The following is a 17,226-nucleotide window of genomic DNA, read 5'->3' as shown; positions in this document are numbered from 1 at the left end:
CCTCGACGGCCAACAACTCTTCCTAATCTGTCAGTCGGTCAGGCGTGCCCAAAGGGTTTTACGAGGGGCGCAGACAACCTGAGAATATTAGACGAACGACCTTCGTGTTGTCGCCGCTCTTGGTGCATCTCTGGAACCGCTGATCCGGAAGAAATCAGGGTAGTCTTAGCCGCAACGTCTCATGCGTCAAAGCGGCGCCAAGCCAGGCAGGCCGATCATAACAATACGTCATTAGAACGGAATGGGCCAGTGCTCAAGACGAGAAGGTGTCTGCATACATAGTCCCGCTCATGTACTCGGCTCTAAGGGAGTCAGGGATTCGACATATCAAGTTTCAGGAAATTTTGTTGAGCCACAGGGCTCTCTAATTGGTGGGGGGGGGGGGGGGAGATGCTGTGATACTTGCCCCCCCCCCTCCCCACCCCCTCGGGCACTATTCGCGTCCGTAAATGACACGATCTGACACCCCCGTAATTTTTTCATGCTTTAACTTTTCGGGCGACACTAAAATACTTGCACGCGCCTTCACAGCGACCACCAGTTGCCAAAGTTAGCCGTTCTACACACAAACACCACCCGACGAAAATTCCTGGGTATGGCCCAGCAAGCAGAGTCCTTCAATGCTTTTGTGCAAGCGACCAGTGTGGTCTGGTCTCCCTCTCCGTTCGCCTCGTCCGTGTGAGCGAGGGAATCTGGAGTGGAATTCTCGGTTTTCTCGTATTCGTAGATTACTCTTTCACATTGGCAAAATCGCCACGTCTGCTGCGAGAAGACGCTTGGTAACCGAGAAATGCGCCCAAAAAGAAAACGCGACACCTTTAACGTTGCCTTGGAGTTTCCGCACCAATCGCCGTGACGTCACAGATTTCAACGACGTCTAATAGGGCTTACGTAGCTCCTAACAGGTAAAAAAAATGGAGTACATTATTCTCTATGGGAGCCAGGGACTCGACATACCAAGATTCAGGAAATTTTGTTGAGCCAATGGGGCCGAAATACGAAAAAACAACAACAAAAGAAACGAATATTCGTGACGTCGCCAGCGGAGATTTTGGCGGGAAATTTAAAAGTGAAACCCATGACAACGATTTCGGATACAACTTTAGAAGTCCGCGGCATTTCCTCCTCAAAGACGGACGCACACAAGCTTGCACCAACGGGCGAGCACTCCGGACTGACGTCATGAGCCAGACTGCCGGTGAGGGGACTCCGCCTTCGGAGAGCATTGCCGAGTACATGAGCCGAGCGGGACTACTACTTTAGTGGCGGAGGCGATCGGCTGCAGCGCAGCGGCCGTCTGGGCGGGGTGTCTCCGGACTTCAAATTAACGACACTAGAGGTTTGAGAGCATGTAATTGATCAGTCTATACTAACTTGCTGTTTCATTTTAGTGTCCCTTTAAATGTTAACCCAAGGAATACACCAGTACACTGTAACCAGGGTGCACACGAACGCCGACGGGCTACGACGGGCGAGTGTCACTACACGTCACCTAAGTCGCGGATCAGGATTGGCCCCATTTTTTTTTTTTTTTCCCTAAGAGGCTGCCTGCTTACGACAACGCCGGCGGCCCTGCATTCCCGACGAATCATTAGGGACAAGAATGCGTCGTTTCGCCAGCTTTGTAATCGCAGTTTTCATGCTTGTTTGGTTCGTTCTCTTTATTTCTCAAGGTGTATTGAAGGGGTGGGGAGTGTAATTGTGTCACCCAAGTGCGAACAGAGAGCGGCTGAGTGCCTGCGAGCGGCCATACCCTCGTGCTCGCTGCGCGAACACGAGGGTATATGGTATCCATCCATCCATGCATCCGTCTACACCTATGATGTATGTATGTATGTATGTATGTATGTATGTATGTATGTATGTATGTATGTATGTATGTATGTATGTATGTATGTATGTATGTATGTATGTATGTGGGTGGGTGGGTGGGTGCCGTTGTGTCGAGTACTTTTCTTGTAGTTTTGCGCGAAGTAGACCATGTTTAGCCGACTAGCCCGCTGTTAGGTTTTAAGGCGAAAGCCTTCTATGCCTCATGAAACGCGAAAATTGACCGTCGACGCCTATATCGGCGTTCCGCGACGTCGGTGTCAACACGAGTGATGCAAAAAATCATCGTCACGTAATGACGTCACATCTCGTTATGTAACATTGTCACATGATGACGTCATCACATGACATCTATCTATCTATCTATCTATCTATCTATCTATCTATCTATCTATCTATCTATCTATCTATCTATCTATCTATCTATCTATCTATCTATCTATCTGTCTGTCTATCTATCTATCTATCTATCTATCTATCTATCTATCTATCTATCTATCTATCTATCTATCTATCTATCTATCTATCTATCTATCTATCTATCTATCTATCTATCTATCTATCTATCTATCTATCTATCTGTCTGTCTATCTATCTATCTATCTATCTATCTATCTATCTATCTATCTATCTATCTATCTATCTATCTATCTATCTATCTATCTATCTATCTATCTATCTCGGTCTGAATTCGTCGACGGCTTGCCAGATGAAACGTATCTAAAGGAGACGTTGTGTGCGTGCGGGTGTACGTTCGACTCGCACTATAACGCGCGCGCAGTCTTTACGTAGCGTCACGCACTGCCGCGAACAACGGCCGTGCTTTTCCGGCCTTCCTTTTCTTTTCTGTCTACGTGTTTTGCTCCGCTCATTGTAATTCGGTGCAGAGACGTGTCACCGCAACGACGACATGCACCTCTATACATACAACGCAGGCGTATATAGCTACGCTTGCTTATACGCAGTGGTGCGCCGTCGTCGACGTACAGGCGACGTGCCCGAGCAGTAGCGGATCGGGATTAGCTGGTCAAGGCTGATAGATGTGACAGGCCTTTGTGTCTCGCCCTTATTCGTGGATAGAGCGCCGTGACAGTTGCAGCGAGCGGTGACCGTGCCTTTATATTATACTGCCTGGAGAAGCGTTCCGCTCAATCGGGCTTGGTATGATCGTTGTTTAGGCGAAAGCCTTGCGTCATCGAACGTGAAGAGCGGCCGTCGGCGTCGTTAACACTCGTGATGCAAAAAGTCATCACCTGATAACGTCACCATATGGCGTCACTGCGACGTCACATGCCGACGTCATCACGTGACATCGTGGCTTGCTCAGAGGTGGGCCGATCCCGGTGGCACTGCATACCACGTGAGGTGCAGAGAGCTTTCAGATGTTTGTGTGTGAAGGTGGGGGGGGGGGGGGTGGGGGGGGCAAATGCGTAAAGGACTGTGTGACTTTTGTCTATGGGGTTTAAAGTCCTAAAGCGACTCAGGGTATGGACGCGGAGGGCTAGATAATCTCCTGGGGTTCTTTAACCTGCACTGCATGACGTCGCGCAGTACGCGAACCTCCAGCACAGCACTATTATTCGACATTTTATTTGCTGTCGGATTCCTCCAGCTGAAGCCAGGAAATGGCATATTATGCAAGCTGCCTGCTGCACCACCCTCTCCTACCCCCCCCCTCCTCACCCAGACAGAAATCTTGGGTGCGCTGCCATCAACACGGCCCATTGACGTAAATCATGGGAGGGAAAGTAGGTTTAGGCTGTGTGTTCAAGGGGGGAGGGGGGCACCCTTGCAAGTGTCTTCCATTTAAATTTAACTTTCAAACATCATGTATCCTAAGGACTATATATGCTAGTCGAATGCTCATCTCCTATGAAGTCATTACTCATGCTGTTTTTCTAACGCCTCTTTATTTCGTAGTGGTACCTTCGTTCGGTACCCCTCGGCTGTGTAAGACTGCACTGAAATTGCAACTGCCGTTCGACCAGTTTCCGAGAAGAATCAGTAACACAATACAACTACGTGAGGTGTGAATCTCGTGCTCGTTATTAGTATTCTTTTTTCAAAGCATGATTTTAATTTTTAAATAATCGAAAAACTTATATACCGTATATAATAACAAAATTACCGCCACGGCAAGATCTCCGTGCCCCCATGTAAAATTTTCTGAATTTATGCCACTCACACAGCCAACCTGCATCCCTGACAGTGGCGTAGCCACGCGTAACTGGTTCGGAGGGGGGGGGGGGGGGGGGCTCTGGGTCTCCCCGAAAAAAAAAGAAAGAAAATTCTGGCTACGCGCCTGCTGTGTTATACGGTCAACGATATGACTTTTCGGTTATACAGCAGACCGGAGTTCTCAAATGTCCACAACACCGAGAGAGGGAGATTTTTCTCACTCGCGGCAATGCCGAATCCAGCCACACATCCCCCCTCTCTCTCAAACACATGCCCTTTCCTTTTCTCACCATATCGTTTTCGCGCGCTTTTCAGGCGGCCGTGTCGTGTTTCGCGCCTCCGCTGACCCCCCGGCTAGACGGGGATATGGTAGTAGCACACATATATCTGCCTGTCGTCTGCAGCCAGGCAGAACCAACTCCTCCTCTTTCTACTCCTTCCCTCTCTTCCTCTTTCTACAATGGACTGCGTAACAATTCCCAGACACAGATCCCATGTGCCGTACCAATTTAAAACGCCCAATGTTCAACTCTAGCATGTGTTATACCAGAGGTCTCAATCTCACCTCAGCTGGCGAGCCGCAGTCACGAAATATTCTCCCGCAAAAGCCGGGACAGTGGAGGAAGAAGCAGGGGGGGGGGGGGGGGGGTGTAGAACTACGTACATGTCAGCTAACATTGTCATTTGAAAGAAGACCTTTCTTACAGCATTCCACATACGAATCATTTCTAAATAGGACTTGACGCAATGGATTTGACAAACATATTTGATACACGATTTCCAGAATGACTGAGATCTGGACGCCGATCATGGTGTGCCGAAAAAGTAGGCTTGAGACATATCACGTCTGTGTGGCTCATGAACATTTATTAGAAAAAAAAAAAACATTGGGACGAAGGCAGCCACGAGCGGGTCGAGCCGCTAGCGAGAGGTCTGCGGGCCGCGTGTGGCGAAGCAGATTTTTTTTTTTTTTTTTTTTTTTGGGGGGGGGGGCGCCTTTTTGATACGACATGGGGTGGGTCTGGGCAGATAAGTGTGGTCGAGTGTCATTTTTGCTCTGTATTCTATGGGGGGAAAATATTTCGGGGGGGGGGGGGGCGAGGCACGTTCCCGGTGTGGCACCCCCTGGTTACGCCACTGGCCGCGACCCCTGCATTACACCGTCAACAAACTATACCGTGGTGGACTTTTCGGTTATACAGCAGACCGGAGTTTCGGAAATCCATAACACCAGATCCAGCCACACACATTCCCTCTCAAACACAAACACACCCTCTCTTCATCCCTTTTCCGCCATATCGTTTTCGCGCGCTTTTCTGGCGGCCGCGTCGTGTTTCGCGCCTCCGCTGAGTGACCCCCGGCTAGAGCGAGATGTGGCAGTAGCACACATATCTGGCTCTCGTCTGCAGCCAGGGTCTTGTAACGCGATGCGCACGGATGTGAGTACGCGCGCTTGGACGGACGCCCGATGAGATCACGCGCGAGACGGCTATGTACAAACCTACGCGTGTATGTGTAGTAATATACTTTCTTTTATGGCGGCACGAGGCGGTGACGCGACGCGCGCGCTTCGTATGACGTGTATACGTCCCACCGAAAGGATGGAAAAAGGCATTGGCGTAGCCAGAAATTTTTTTCGGGGGGGGGGGGGGGTTCAACCATACTTTATGTATGTTCGTGCGTGCGTTTGTATGTGTGCGTGCCTATATACGCAAGCAAAACTGAAAAATTTCGGGGGGGGGGGGGTTGAACCCCCCCCCTTGGCTACGCCCCTGGGCGTAGCCGAGGGATTGGGGGGTTCAGCCCTCCCTCCCCGAAAATTTTCAAATTTGCTTGTGTACATTTCATTTAATTTCTTTTACTTTCAATCGCACAAAGGTTTACAAAGGGAAGTGATGTGCGTAAAAACAACAAGAAAAAGCGAACAAAAATAACGTCAAATAATAACAACTACAAAACATATGACGATACGATGTTAAGCGGATACAAATTGTTTCTAATGCAGGCAGGCACGTAGCCAGGATTTTTTTTCGGGGGGGGGGGGGGCCCAAGGCCTAATTGTTCGAAAGAAAGTATTTTCATGGCAAAAATAAAACAAAAGTTGCCCGGGAATATAAAAGGCCGGACGAATTTCGGGGGGGGCCCGGGCCCCCCAGGCCCCCCCCTTGCCTACGTGCCTGAATGCAGGTACGATGTGAAGTACAGGCAAACAAAATTAAAAAAAAATATATGTATGCACAATATACACTTACGCGTCATCAAATTGAGTACAGTAAAAGCTCGTTAATTCAAATTTCGCGGGACTGGAAAAAGTGTCCGAATTGAGTGCCGAATTATCGAAAGAATAAAGAAAACAATTCGCAAATGTCTATTTCATCAATGCTCTTTCATGTTCTCGCGGAATACGTAAATACAGTAATTATTTATTTGCGCAAGAGCAGATGCAAAAGCCGAAATGTCCTTCATTTGCGACTTCGTTCGCAATGTGAGCGCGGCTCAGGGCCCCGCGTCATAAAACGAAACGTGCTCTGAACCCATACCTTATTACGTACCAACAACCAACGTGATTGTGTATGGCGACCACGCCTTTGTGAAAGGCCGCGGCCGTTTCGGCTGCCCGCGAACGCTGTTTTCGCTGCTTTGCGTCGCATATTTGCGGAGCTCCGTGCTTGCCGCACTCCAAGGACCGTCCGAATTAACCGGGTTGCGGCCAAATATGACTGAATTAACGAGGGTTCGACTTCACTGAACAATGTATACGCTGGCCGGGACCAAAGAACACCTCCGGACATAGGCGTGCGCAGGGTTCCCCATCAGGGGGGGGGGGCGAAGGTTCATCGCAGCGCCCCCCCCACCCTACTAAGTCAACGTATGGGGCAGATTTTGCGCCCCCCCCTCTTAGGTAACTAGAAAAGTCAATGTACGGGGCCGATTTTGCATAGGGGGGGCAGGGGGGGGTCGGCCGCCCCCTCTGCCCCCCCCCCCCCCTGTGCGCACGCCTATGCCTCCGAATTATCCGATTATCCGGATAAACGAGGTTTTACTGTAATTGTGTAAGGTGGAGGAAAACAAGTCATGATCTGAAATGGAAACGATGTCGTGGAGGGAAGGTGGTTCCAGAGTTTGGACGTGCGCGGGGCAAAGGAACAATAGAAAGTGTTAGTGGGGCAACTAATGACGTGTACATCATGGTGATGGTCTCCGGACGAGCTGGGCGATAAGACGGGGTCGTGACGAACTGATCTTTCAAAACTGCACGATTAAATATCTTATAAAAAAGTATCACATGTACACGCACGCATATAAACGAACGCATGAACGTACAAAAGTGTGGTTGACCCCCCCCTCCCCCCCCGCTGGAAAAAAAAAATGACTTGCTAGGCTGCCGGAAAAAGGGGATGGTTTGGCCGCAGGGGTTGGTTGGTAAAACTCTATTGCTTGTCCCGTCCTGGGTTACGTGTGGCGCCAGGAGTCCTTTAACGGGGGGAGGGGGGCGACAAGTGAGTTCCCTCAAGGGGAGATGGCAAGGACTTAGGCGCTGTGTTTTGACTACGTTTGCTCTTGGGGCAAAGGGGGGCAGAGGGGGGCTAGCGGGAATTTTGTTGGAGAGCCCCCCCTACCCCCCTGGCGCCGCCTCCGTTAGCCCGGAAATTTATTTTGTTTATTTATTAATTAACTTACAATACCTACAGCGCCCGTGTGAGGCATTAGTGTACAAGTGGATGGGGAGATATCAGCATTAAATACAAAAAGGGGCAAGATGTAATACATAACAGTGCGCAGATTGAAAAAAAAAGAAAGGCAGGATCGAGTCTGGGAAAGATGGAAGCATGCGATGAAAAAATCGTAAACAGGGTGTGTGTGCTGTAGCCGACGTTTCGGCAAGTGGATTTGTTTTCTTCGAGGCTGCAGCTGAAGAAGACAAGTCCACTTGTAGAAACGTCGGCCACAGCCTTCAGCACGGCTCCTGTTTACGAATTTTTCAGTGTGCAGATTGGTAACGCGTCATTTGGAATTTCCTACACAAAGAAGGAGTGTGAAATGTGGGTTGAAAAATAACAAAAAGAAAACAAAGGGGTGCGCTAATTCCTAGACAAAAGAAAAGAAAGAACGCATAAACAATATCTACCAGTTGTGCCTGCAGGCTGACATAATGAATGCTCCATCAATCTACCAAATGTGCTTACTCATTGAATTCAATAAATCAAGTATACCGCCACGCAGTGCTCTGTCGAATTGAACAGCGCTTCGTTTTATGCTTGGCACTCATTCTGGAACTGTTGTCAGGGGCGGAGCTACGGGGGTGGGGGAAGGCACTAGAGCACTGCACGGGCTCGGGCCTACCCGAAAACCCGGGCCCGGCCCGGCCCGTGGGCCGGGCCGGGCCGGGTAAAGTAGTTTTCACGGCGGGCCCGGGCCGGGCTCGGGCCTGAAGCTCCGGGCTTAGGGCCGGGCCCGGGTTTGAGGTGGCGGGCTCGTGTCGGGCCGCGCTTGGACTTTGCACCATTCTTAAAGGGTCACTAAAGTGAAACACTGAATTTGTTTAGACCGATAAAGTGTACTCTCAGAACCCGAACGTCATTAATTTCACCATCAATGAGTTTATTAATAAAGGAGAAAATCAAGGTCAAAGTTCCATTTTCAAATTTCGCGCTGAAATCTCCGAACGTGACGTCACGGATTTCAAACTGTATTCGTCGTATTTTGGGAACATCGGCTCAACGAAATTTCCAGAAATTTGGTATGTTAAGTGTTATGACCCCCTCAGAGGTCAATGTACTTCATTTTTACCCACTATAAACTACGTAGGGCCCAGTAGATGCCGTCAGAATATATGACGTCACGGAGTTTGCTGCGTGAATTTCAAGTTGGCGTCGTTACCTGCATTTTCATGGGAGTTTTCTCTCTTACCAAGAGTCTTGTCGCGGCGAGCGTGGTGCTTTTGGAATGGTAAAAGAGTAATTTACTGATAATAGAAAAATCGTTGTTCTCTTTAATATGCCTTGTTCCGCATACGCTGTGCATGCATATATGTCCCACATTTTATCTCGAAAACACGCTTTTTTATGTGGGGTAAGCTCTTTGGAGAAGTTTTATGATGGATAAGTACTGAACTTCTTTTGCTTCTTGCATATGAGCTACTTGATTTATCTGAAACGGGCGAGCTAAAAGTAAATAGACCAGGCACTTATATGTAACATATCGCTATTCCGTGCTTTATTTGCTTTCGTTATTATTTTATTTCCCAAATGTTACTCTATAATCGCAGTAATAAATGTAATATAATAAAATAGGAGCTCCAAAGCGGGGATACATTGTTGAATGTACAACCCCCCTCTAAAACAATAAGACTGCACGGAGTTTTGATACATAGAATCCCTATAAAGGCACATTGTTTTTCCGTGACTCTGTGACGGCTCCCAGTGGTCATCAGGGGCGTGATGGACATGCACAGCCTGCTTTGTGTGCCCACATTGTTAACGTCTGAGTTTTCGTCTTGTTCCGCCATATCAGGGTTCTCAAACTCACCTCAGCTAACGGGCCGCATTCGCGAAAATTAACTCCTGCAAAAGGCTAGGGCAATGACGAAGGTAGGAGGGTGGGAGGGGGGAACAGGTTGTTTTAAAACTACCGTTATTTCACAGCAGACCTTTCCCATATCTCATACACGGGATCATTTCTGAAGGGGATTTGGCGGCAGGATTCCAACAACATATTGTTGCAAAATAGTGCGGAACGGAGCAACTTGGAGCGCGCCAGACTCTATCGAAGAAGAGGAAACCGATGGTCATCGAGGGCACGTGCACGTGGCCGGCGCAGCAGTTCGCCTTTAGTATTGCCATTAACGGACGTCTCTGTTTCACGTCTGGGCAACCAGTCATTTCGTATCACCCATAGTGACTAAAATCTGGACGCCGATTCTGAAATATAGCTTTTGTTTCACGGTTATGTATCAACACACGGTGACCACAGGGGGTGCCTCACGAAAAATATGCTTTGGATCTGTCATGCCTGTGTATCGCAGGAACATACTTATAAAAAAAAATGGGATGAAGACAGTCATGTGCGGGCGGAGAGCCGCTAGCGAGAGGTTCGCGAGCCGCGTGTTTGAGGCCCTATATAGTGCGCTATATAGTGCGAGAGCTACATGATACTGCCGCAAAAGCGTTGGAATGTGCAGGAATAGAACAGGTTCATTAAACAAGGTGTGGGGTGAAGTATATTCGCTTGACGAAATATCTGGCTTGAAAAAGGATAATGACAGATTCCGTGCCGGGTGATGTCCCCTTACCTCGAACCATATGCATCCAATGAGTAAGCTTCGAGAAGCTTAGTCGCGCATCTATTACCAAACTCGAGCGAACCCCGAAAATATATCGAAATTGCTTCGTCCACTTCCTGCCAGTCCTAACCGCGTAGTCCAATGGCCAGCTTCTACCGATACAACATAGCTGGGAAGGCATAAACCATTATAATATGGATAAAACGAGCACGGTGGAAACCGTGCATAACATACACTGCTGAAAACTACAAGGAGAAGCCCTCAAAGAGGAGTTTTATAAACGACATTGAAGAGTGGCACGACGTTCGGGAACGAGAGAAGTGAAGGGATGAGCTGGAGAGCTATGGTCATTCTGCAGAGGTCCACAAAGACATCCTAGATTTGCTCCAGTGGTGGAAGCTAAGAACAACGACTGCCGACGCCTTCGCAATTGGCAAGGCAGATGTGGTGCGCCCGTCCGGCTAGCGCGAGCAGTGCAAGAAGCTTTAGCGCGGCAGGATATGTGATGCAACAGAGCATGGCGTGCTTAAATCGGGAATCTCTTGATACTTTGATTTTTCGCACAATATGTGAAGAAGTAAACTGTAAACTATGCCATGAGAAACTTACAGTCTGTATATACTAGCAGAGGTATGGTGTATGAAAATAGTGCTATGACAAATAGTTTTTTCTTCCTTTCGGTTGATTATACGCATACACGTGGTGCACGCGGTTCCATACCTTTGCCCAGATTAGTGTATTTACAACAAAGGTCACAAATTTGTTTTTTCCCCCTGTTTCTCTTGCTCTGGCAAGGTGCTACAATGGTGAAGACGGGTACTATACATACCGAGAAGGGTGCATGGTTGGCTTTGTGGCTAGAGCATGCTATAAAATACAATAGGTTATAAAGTGCAATAAAAACAAAGTGAAGTGAGCGTTTTGTTCTCTGCCAAGCCAATCTAGAGCACGTGCTCTGGCGATGCTCCGTGTTACGCGGCGGCGAAGCCATCGCGCTGTCCAAATGGGAGGCTGCTATTATATACCAGCTCCGCGCTAGAAGAGCAGCTATATGGGCAGGCGAATGGGCCCGCGACGAAGCAGAGAGACTTGGTCTTTCTGTTCCGATGTCGGAGCGGCCCGCAACGTGCTAGAGCGCGTTCCGATGGGCCATAATAAAGTTTATCCATCCATCAATCCATCCTTTGTTGTTATTGCGCTCCCTATCGAAACTAAACTCGTGCTGCAAATCACTTTTCTTGCTACAATGTCTGCTACAAAACACCCTTCATGATCCCCAGTGTATATGCAGAACAAATAGGTACAGTATACCACTGCCGAACAAACATTCATTGTATTCATAGTATGTCCGCTCAACTGTTTGCACCGTGAGCCCCTTTTTACAAGAAATTACCGTAACTATGTTAAAGTATATTTGTTAGCAAAACATGCGCCAACAAAGCTTAGATATTTGCCACTTAAAACACCCTGCTGTCGATTCCATGTTCGGGCATCACCACCTAGATTACTGGGTCGGGCCTCAGTCGGGCCTGATCTGTGGTCGGGCCGGGCCGGGCCGGGTAGGCGAAATTTTTTCTCGGGTTCGGGCCGGGCCCGGGTCTTATTTTGAGTCACCGGGCCGGGTTCGGGCGGGTAAATTTGAACGAGGTCCGGGCCCGGGCCGGGCCCGGGCCGAAAATTACGGCCCGTGCAGTGCTCTAGAAGGCACCCCCCTAAATCTTCGCCTTCGGTGTGGGAAGGAGGGGGGGGTGGGGTGGCAGGCGACTTGTGGGTTACGGTTTCAGTATGTTTGCTTTAAGCGGGGGGGGGGGGGCGAAGATTCCCCCCCCCCTATCATGGCGCCGCCCTGGGCCTAGCCTTTTAGAAGTTTTCCCTTTATATAATGTAACCTCGCAATGCCTGGCCCTCAATAGGTATGTGGTCGTGAAAAGGGTTTTTACATGACGTTCTGTTATCCATCGATCTCCAGGCGAGCTGAGCGTGGACGACTTCGTGCTCATGATGGCGGACGCCCTGACGGAGACGACGCATTGGGGCAGCCTGAAGACCGACGTGGCCGGATACGTCGGCATCGACACCCTTCAGGAGCAGATACGGAAGAAGGTCCTCAGGCGAGGGTTCGAGTTCAACATCGTCGTAGTCGGTGAGCGCATCTGCACTATTATACCGTTTACTCATTCCACGGCCGTGTGCCGCTTTAAAGGGACGCTAAGGTGAAATCGTAAATTAGTTTAGACTGATAAATTATACTATGAAAGCTCCAGTGTCGTTAATTTCACCACCATAGGTTTACTGGTTTACTAATATGGATGGGGAGATCCATGTCAGAGGTTTCCCTTTTAAATTTCCCACCGAAGTTCTCCGATGGTGACGTCACGGATTTCAAAGCGTTACTTTGTATTCTGTCCACATTGGCTCAACGAAATTTCCTGAAACTTGGTATGTTAGGTATCTGGCTCCCTCAAAAAACAATGTACTTCATTTTTACCGATTAAAAACTTCATATATGCTCTGGTAAACGCCGTCAAAATCTATGACGTCACGGCGACTGGCGCGGGAACTTCGAGGTGGCGGTGCCACCCGCATTTTCTTTTTGCGCGTTTTCTCGCTTGCCAAGCGTCTTCTCGCGGCAAGCATGGCGATTTTGATATTGTGAAGTAATAATTTAGTAATGCTAGAAAAATCATTTTTCCCTTTAGTGTCTCACTAAATGGGGGCTCCGACGATTTTATTGCGATAGCAATTATACGGACACTCTCGGCGGCCTTTTGCCGTCGCCGTCATGTTCTGCATATAAAATTTACATCGGTAACATCGCCCCGCGCCTCGTATGTTCTACCACGGCCGGTCTGGAGGCGCGCGCTCGCTCCTTCCTTTACGGCCTGCGCACGGGGGCTGTTGCTACCTATGGCCGCAATTTCGTGGGGGCGCTCCGAGCCAACTGCTCCTAGAGTTACTGTATATGCTACCTTTAGGTAGCAGAGTTGCGCATAGGTCTGGCTAGCAACCACAGCTATGCGGTGAAGTAGCACTCCGTTTGTGCAGGCGACATGCCTATCGTGTCGGCAGTTAACATGTCCGGCGTGTCGAAGACCGGCGCTAAACATTGATTATCGATGACTGGTGTTAATTCGGTTCGCTGCAGCGGCGGCATCGAAATATACAAAAATTGGCCCGAGCGTGAGCTTCTCCGCAATGCATGGTTGCTAGCGGCGTTTGGAAGACGAATGCGCAACTCTGCTACCTAAAGGTAGCATATACAGTAACTCTAACTGCTCCCTAACTCACTCCCGGCCGTTGCAGAGGCTAGCGCGCGCAGGGAGTGCTCGGCTTCCGACTTAGCATGGCGCTTTCTGAAGTTACTCTATATCGTATTCATGGTACCAATGCGATAGAAACATGGTAGCAAGTATATGTGATGACTCTGGTAAATTCCGCTTTACAGAAGTGGTGGCGCAGGCCGCTCATAAGCCCGCTTCTGTTGCTCGGCAAAGCATCGACGCGGTTATAACACAGCCTTGTTTTTTTTTTAGGTTTCTGTAACTTCGAGAATAAGTAAGAGGATGAACATTGCATTTGGTTGAGGAAACGGTTTAATCATGGTTTGGGAAATGTTTATTTCAAATGTATGTGCCGGCCGTCGCTGTACTTGAAAATAACAAAATTGCACAGTTTTTGTTGGAGGCATCTTAATTCGTGCTTTAATATTGAAACAAATACTTCAAAAAAGTGAAAGTCACTGCATAGTGGGGACGGCCACGCTGCAGACGAAGAGGAAACATCAGAAACTTTCAGAGAATCCTTTCAATGGGAAACAGAATGTTTTCCTTGGTACTACAACAATATGCGCATGGAGAACTGAAAAAAAATCATTGCTGGTAAAACACTGTAGTGACGATCACAGTTTAAATTTAAGGAGTCAAGTCTGTCACAGCCTGATATGCTTCCGCGAGGGCTTGTGAATAAAACCGGAAGGCCTGTCATTCTGATCTATTAATTTTTTTGTGTATTTTAATAAGAAGAATCCGGAGAAACTTCTCAGAAATAATATGAGCCAGCACTCTCGCGTGACTCTTGTCCACACCTTCCGGTCAGTCCAGAAGTGGCGAATCTTCAAGGTATGGCTCAACAGTCAATTGCAGAGTCTCGAGGATTTTCGTTCGAGGAAGATATTTGACTGCTTTCTCGAAGAACGTCACAATTGTGTCCAGCATTGATAGTAACTCCGGCTTTGGGTAGTGTAGATCATAGGCTTCTTGCTGACGGAGAAGATGGTACAAATTTAGGACTGCTCGTTTTGTTTGTCGTCACTAGCATGGCGCATGTTTCGCAACCGACATCAGTGATGAGTTTGGCAATGTAACCATCTACATACACCAAGCCTGAATAGGCAACAGAGTTCGGTGGTTTGCGAGGAGGTTCTCGCAGAGCTTCAAGTTCCTCAATAACATCATCTTCTTCAATGTTTTCATCGCGAATGCCCATGTCTTTTGAACGTAGCGCCTTTTCCTTGACAATGTGGGTCAAAGCAGCTGTGACGGCTCTTGCGTCTAGCGCGTCATTGCCCCCGCACATTGCCCTCAATTTTCCAAACAATGCCTCTATAGGATCACTGTTAAATTTCTTCGTGAGCACATAGTTTACTCCTTTTCTCAGAAGAAATCGGACTGTCTCCACCGTGGACTTTGTGGGGAAAAGAGGGCAGTGTACGTCTCGTCTGTAAAGTTTCCAACGCGAGCGGCGACAGAAGAATCCTGCATGCGCTTAATTTAGCCTGAAAATTCATTTTCCAGCCACAGCAATCTAAGCACACGGGCCTCAGGCATTTTCGCCTCCATCGAATATAAGGTGGTCGGGTCTTAAAAAATATTGTTGTTGCTAGTAGCGCTGCGTGTGCCTCTTCTATTGCCGAGTGCCGAGAAAGGCAGACTGTCCCCACACGCACCTGTACTTCCTTCACCGCTCGCTACAACCGAAAGAAGTAATTAGCACGAGAAACTGGCCGGGCACAGTTGGTTTACAACACGAAGTGCATGCGGCGAAACGCGCTTTGGGCGGTTGGCTCGCGACGCCCTCACGCGGAGCGCGCCGTCGTGACTGTATAGAAAAAGTTCCATTGTACTCCCGGCGGCTGCTTAGGCCGTAAGGGAAGGAGCGAGCGCGCGCCTCTAGACCGGCCGTGGTTCTACGTGCGAGTGAAAGCGCGCGAGCGCTGCCGACGAATGCGGCTGAAGCAGAGATGAAACGAGCCGGCCATCTCCGTCGATCGCTCCTTAAGCAGAGAGGAAATGCCCCGCCTGTATTTCATCACGCAAAAGGCGCCTAGCGAAGGGGGGGGGGGGGGGGGCGTGTTGCGCGATGTCCGGGGGAGTGGGTGGAATACGCAGACGATGAACGCTGCATGTCTTTGGAATTATTTTGCTTTTATTTGGACTGGAATACAGCTAATAATATGCAGGAGTGGACGAATATCCGACAATTTCGCACGCAATATGTAATATATAATATCTTTGTAGTGTTGCAAAGCTAATCAAAGCTAAGTGTGCATGGAAGACAGCTTGTAGGCTTTCACTACTAAGCATTTCCTATTATGCCCCCAACCTATATCTAAAGCGTTGTAACTTGTCAGGCATTGTGAATAAATGAATATTGCTTGAAGCCTATGGTTGTCTTTTGTCCACTGCTCGGACGCGTGGCGGTAACGCATTGCAATTAACGGTGCTACCGGTAACACATAATGTTTTCTGGTAACCTTATAGTATAAAACAATTACCATTTTAAAACTGTAGCTGGTAACGCGCAACGTATACGGATCCATTAACATTTTTTGGTAACGTAAGGTGTTGCATGTTACTAATGACTTTTTATTACAGTTACGCATCCTGCTTCCTTCTTCAAACAATCTCGGTTCTTACATGCAAACAGTGCTAGTTAGATGCACTACTGCCACTTACGGATTTATTGAATGTTACAGCACATTTATTTGCAGTCTTATTTTGTGTGGAAGCACACTAGACTTTTGCGCATATTTGAACATCAAAAAACAAAGATTTTTTTTATAGTTATTTTTAGTTTTGTTGAGCATTCAGCAAAGTTTTCTTTCTGTTTAGTGTCACATTGAGAAAATTACTACATCAGGTACCACAGATGCCTTACAAGTCATGAGGCACTGTAACTTTACACAACTGTCATTATACTTTAAATACTTATTGCAGCAAGCTGAGCTAATTTCAACATGACTAGAGATAACTTACGCTTACTACAAGCCATGCGCTGACTTAGCATTACTCCTGATTATTCATATATACATTTGCTACTTCACATCAAGTTCCTGTGCATATCTCTATAGAGTGCAATGTAGTGTGTTCCATTCACTCTAACAGGATGTGAAAGCTTTCAATTATTTCTGTGTGTTTGTTTAATGTTTCTTCATCACCTTTTCAAACACTCATTTTTCCCTTGAACCATCAGTGAATGAAACACAGTGCCTTGATAAGCTTTTCCAGAAGATGACATTTTCAGTTTTGAAGAGCACATGTGTATAATTTTGAATAATCTTTATCGTTGATAAGGCCATAGTTTTGTTTGTACTTTGACAGCTCTTGAACGTACACTTTGTGCTTGGCTTTTTTTTTTGCACTAAAGATTGACATTATACTGAGTAATTATTATTTCATTTGGTCATGTGCCCTGTACACCTCAATTTGCTAGGTCTATTTATCGCCCCTGTGAGGAACCACTTTATTCAGCCAAGCTCGAGCTATCACACACTGATGATGATATCTACAGATGACGAATATGTACAGCTGATGAAGATATGTAAGGATGATGAACAGTCATTCATTTGTCGCGTTCACACTGATTCCCTCTCACGGTGGAAGCAGCCACCTGAGAGTGTTATGAAATGTGTTGGGTATAAGGCTTTAAACGAGATA

The 17,226-nt window shown here is 47.8% G+C and overlaps 1 protein-coding gene across 1 annotated transcript in view; it reads left to right on the top strand.

Moving 5' to 3' along the window:
* LOC119400111 (neuronal-specific septin-3) overlaps nucleotides 1-17,226 on the top strand; it is a 121,777-nt gene that overhangs the window by 90,872 nt on the left and 13,679 nt on the right. The window contains exon 4 of the mRNA XM_037667056.2: nucleotides 12,261-12,434. Coding sequence (XP_037522984.2) covers nucleotides 12,261-12,434 — 174 coding nt within the window. The remainder of the gene's footprint in view (nucleotides 1-12,260; nucleotides 12,435-17,226) is intronic.

The sequence above is a fragment of the Rhipicephalus sanguineus genome, chromosome 7 (assembly GCF_013339695.2).
Source record: "Rhipicephalus sanguineus isolate Rsan-2018 chromosome 7, BIME_Rsan_1.4, whole genome shotgun sequence".
Taxonomy (NCBI): domain Eukaryota; kingdom Metazoa; phylum Arthropoda; class Arachnida; order Ixodida; family Ixodidae; genus Rhipicephalus; species Rhipicephalus sanguineus.
The sequence above is the reverse complement of the archived record's forward strand: the minus strand, read 5'-3'. Positions and strand labels throughout refer to the sequence as shown.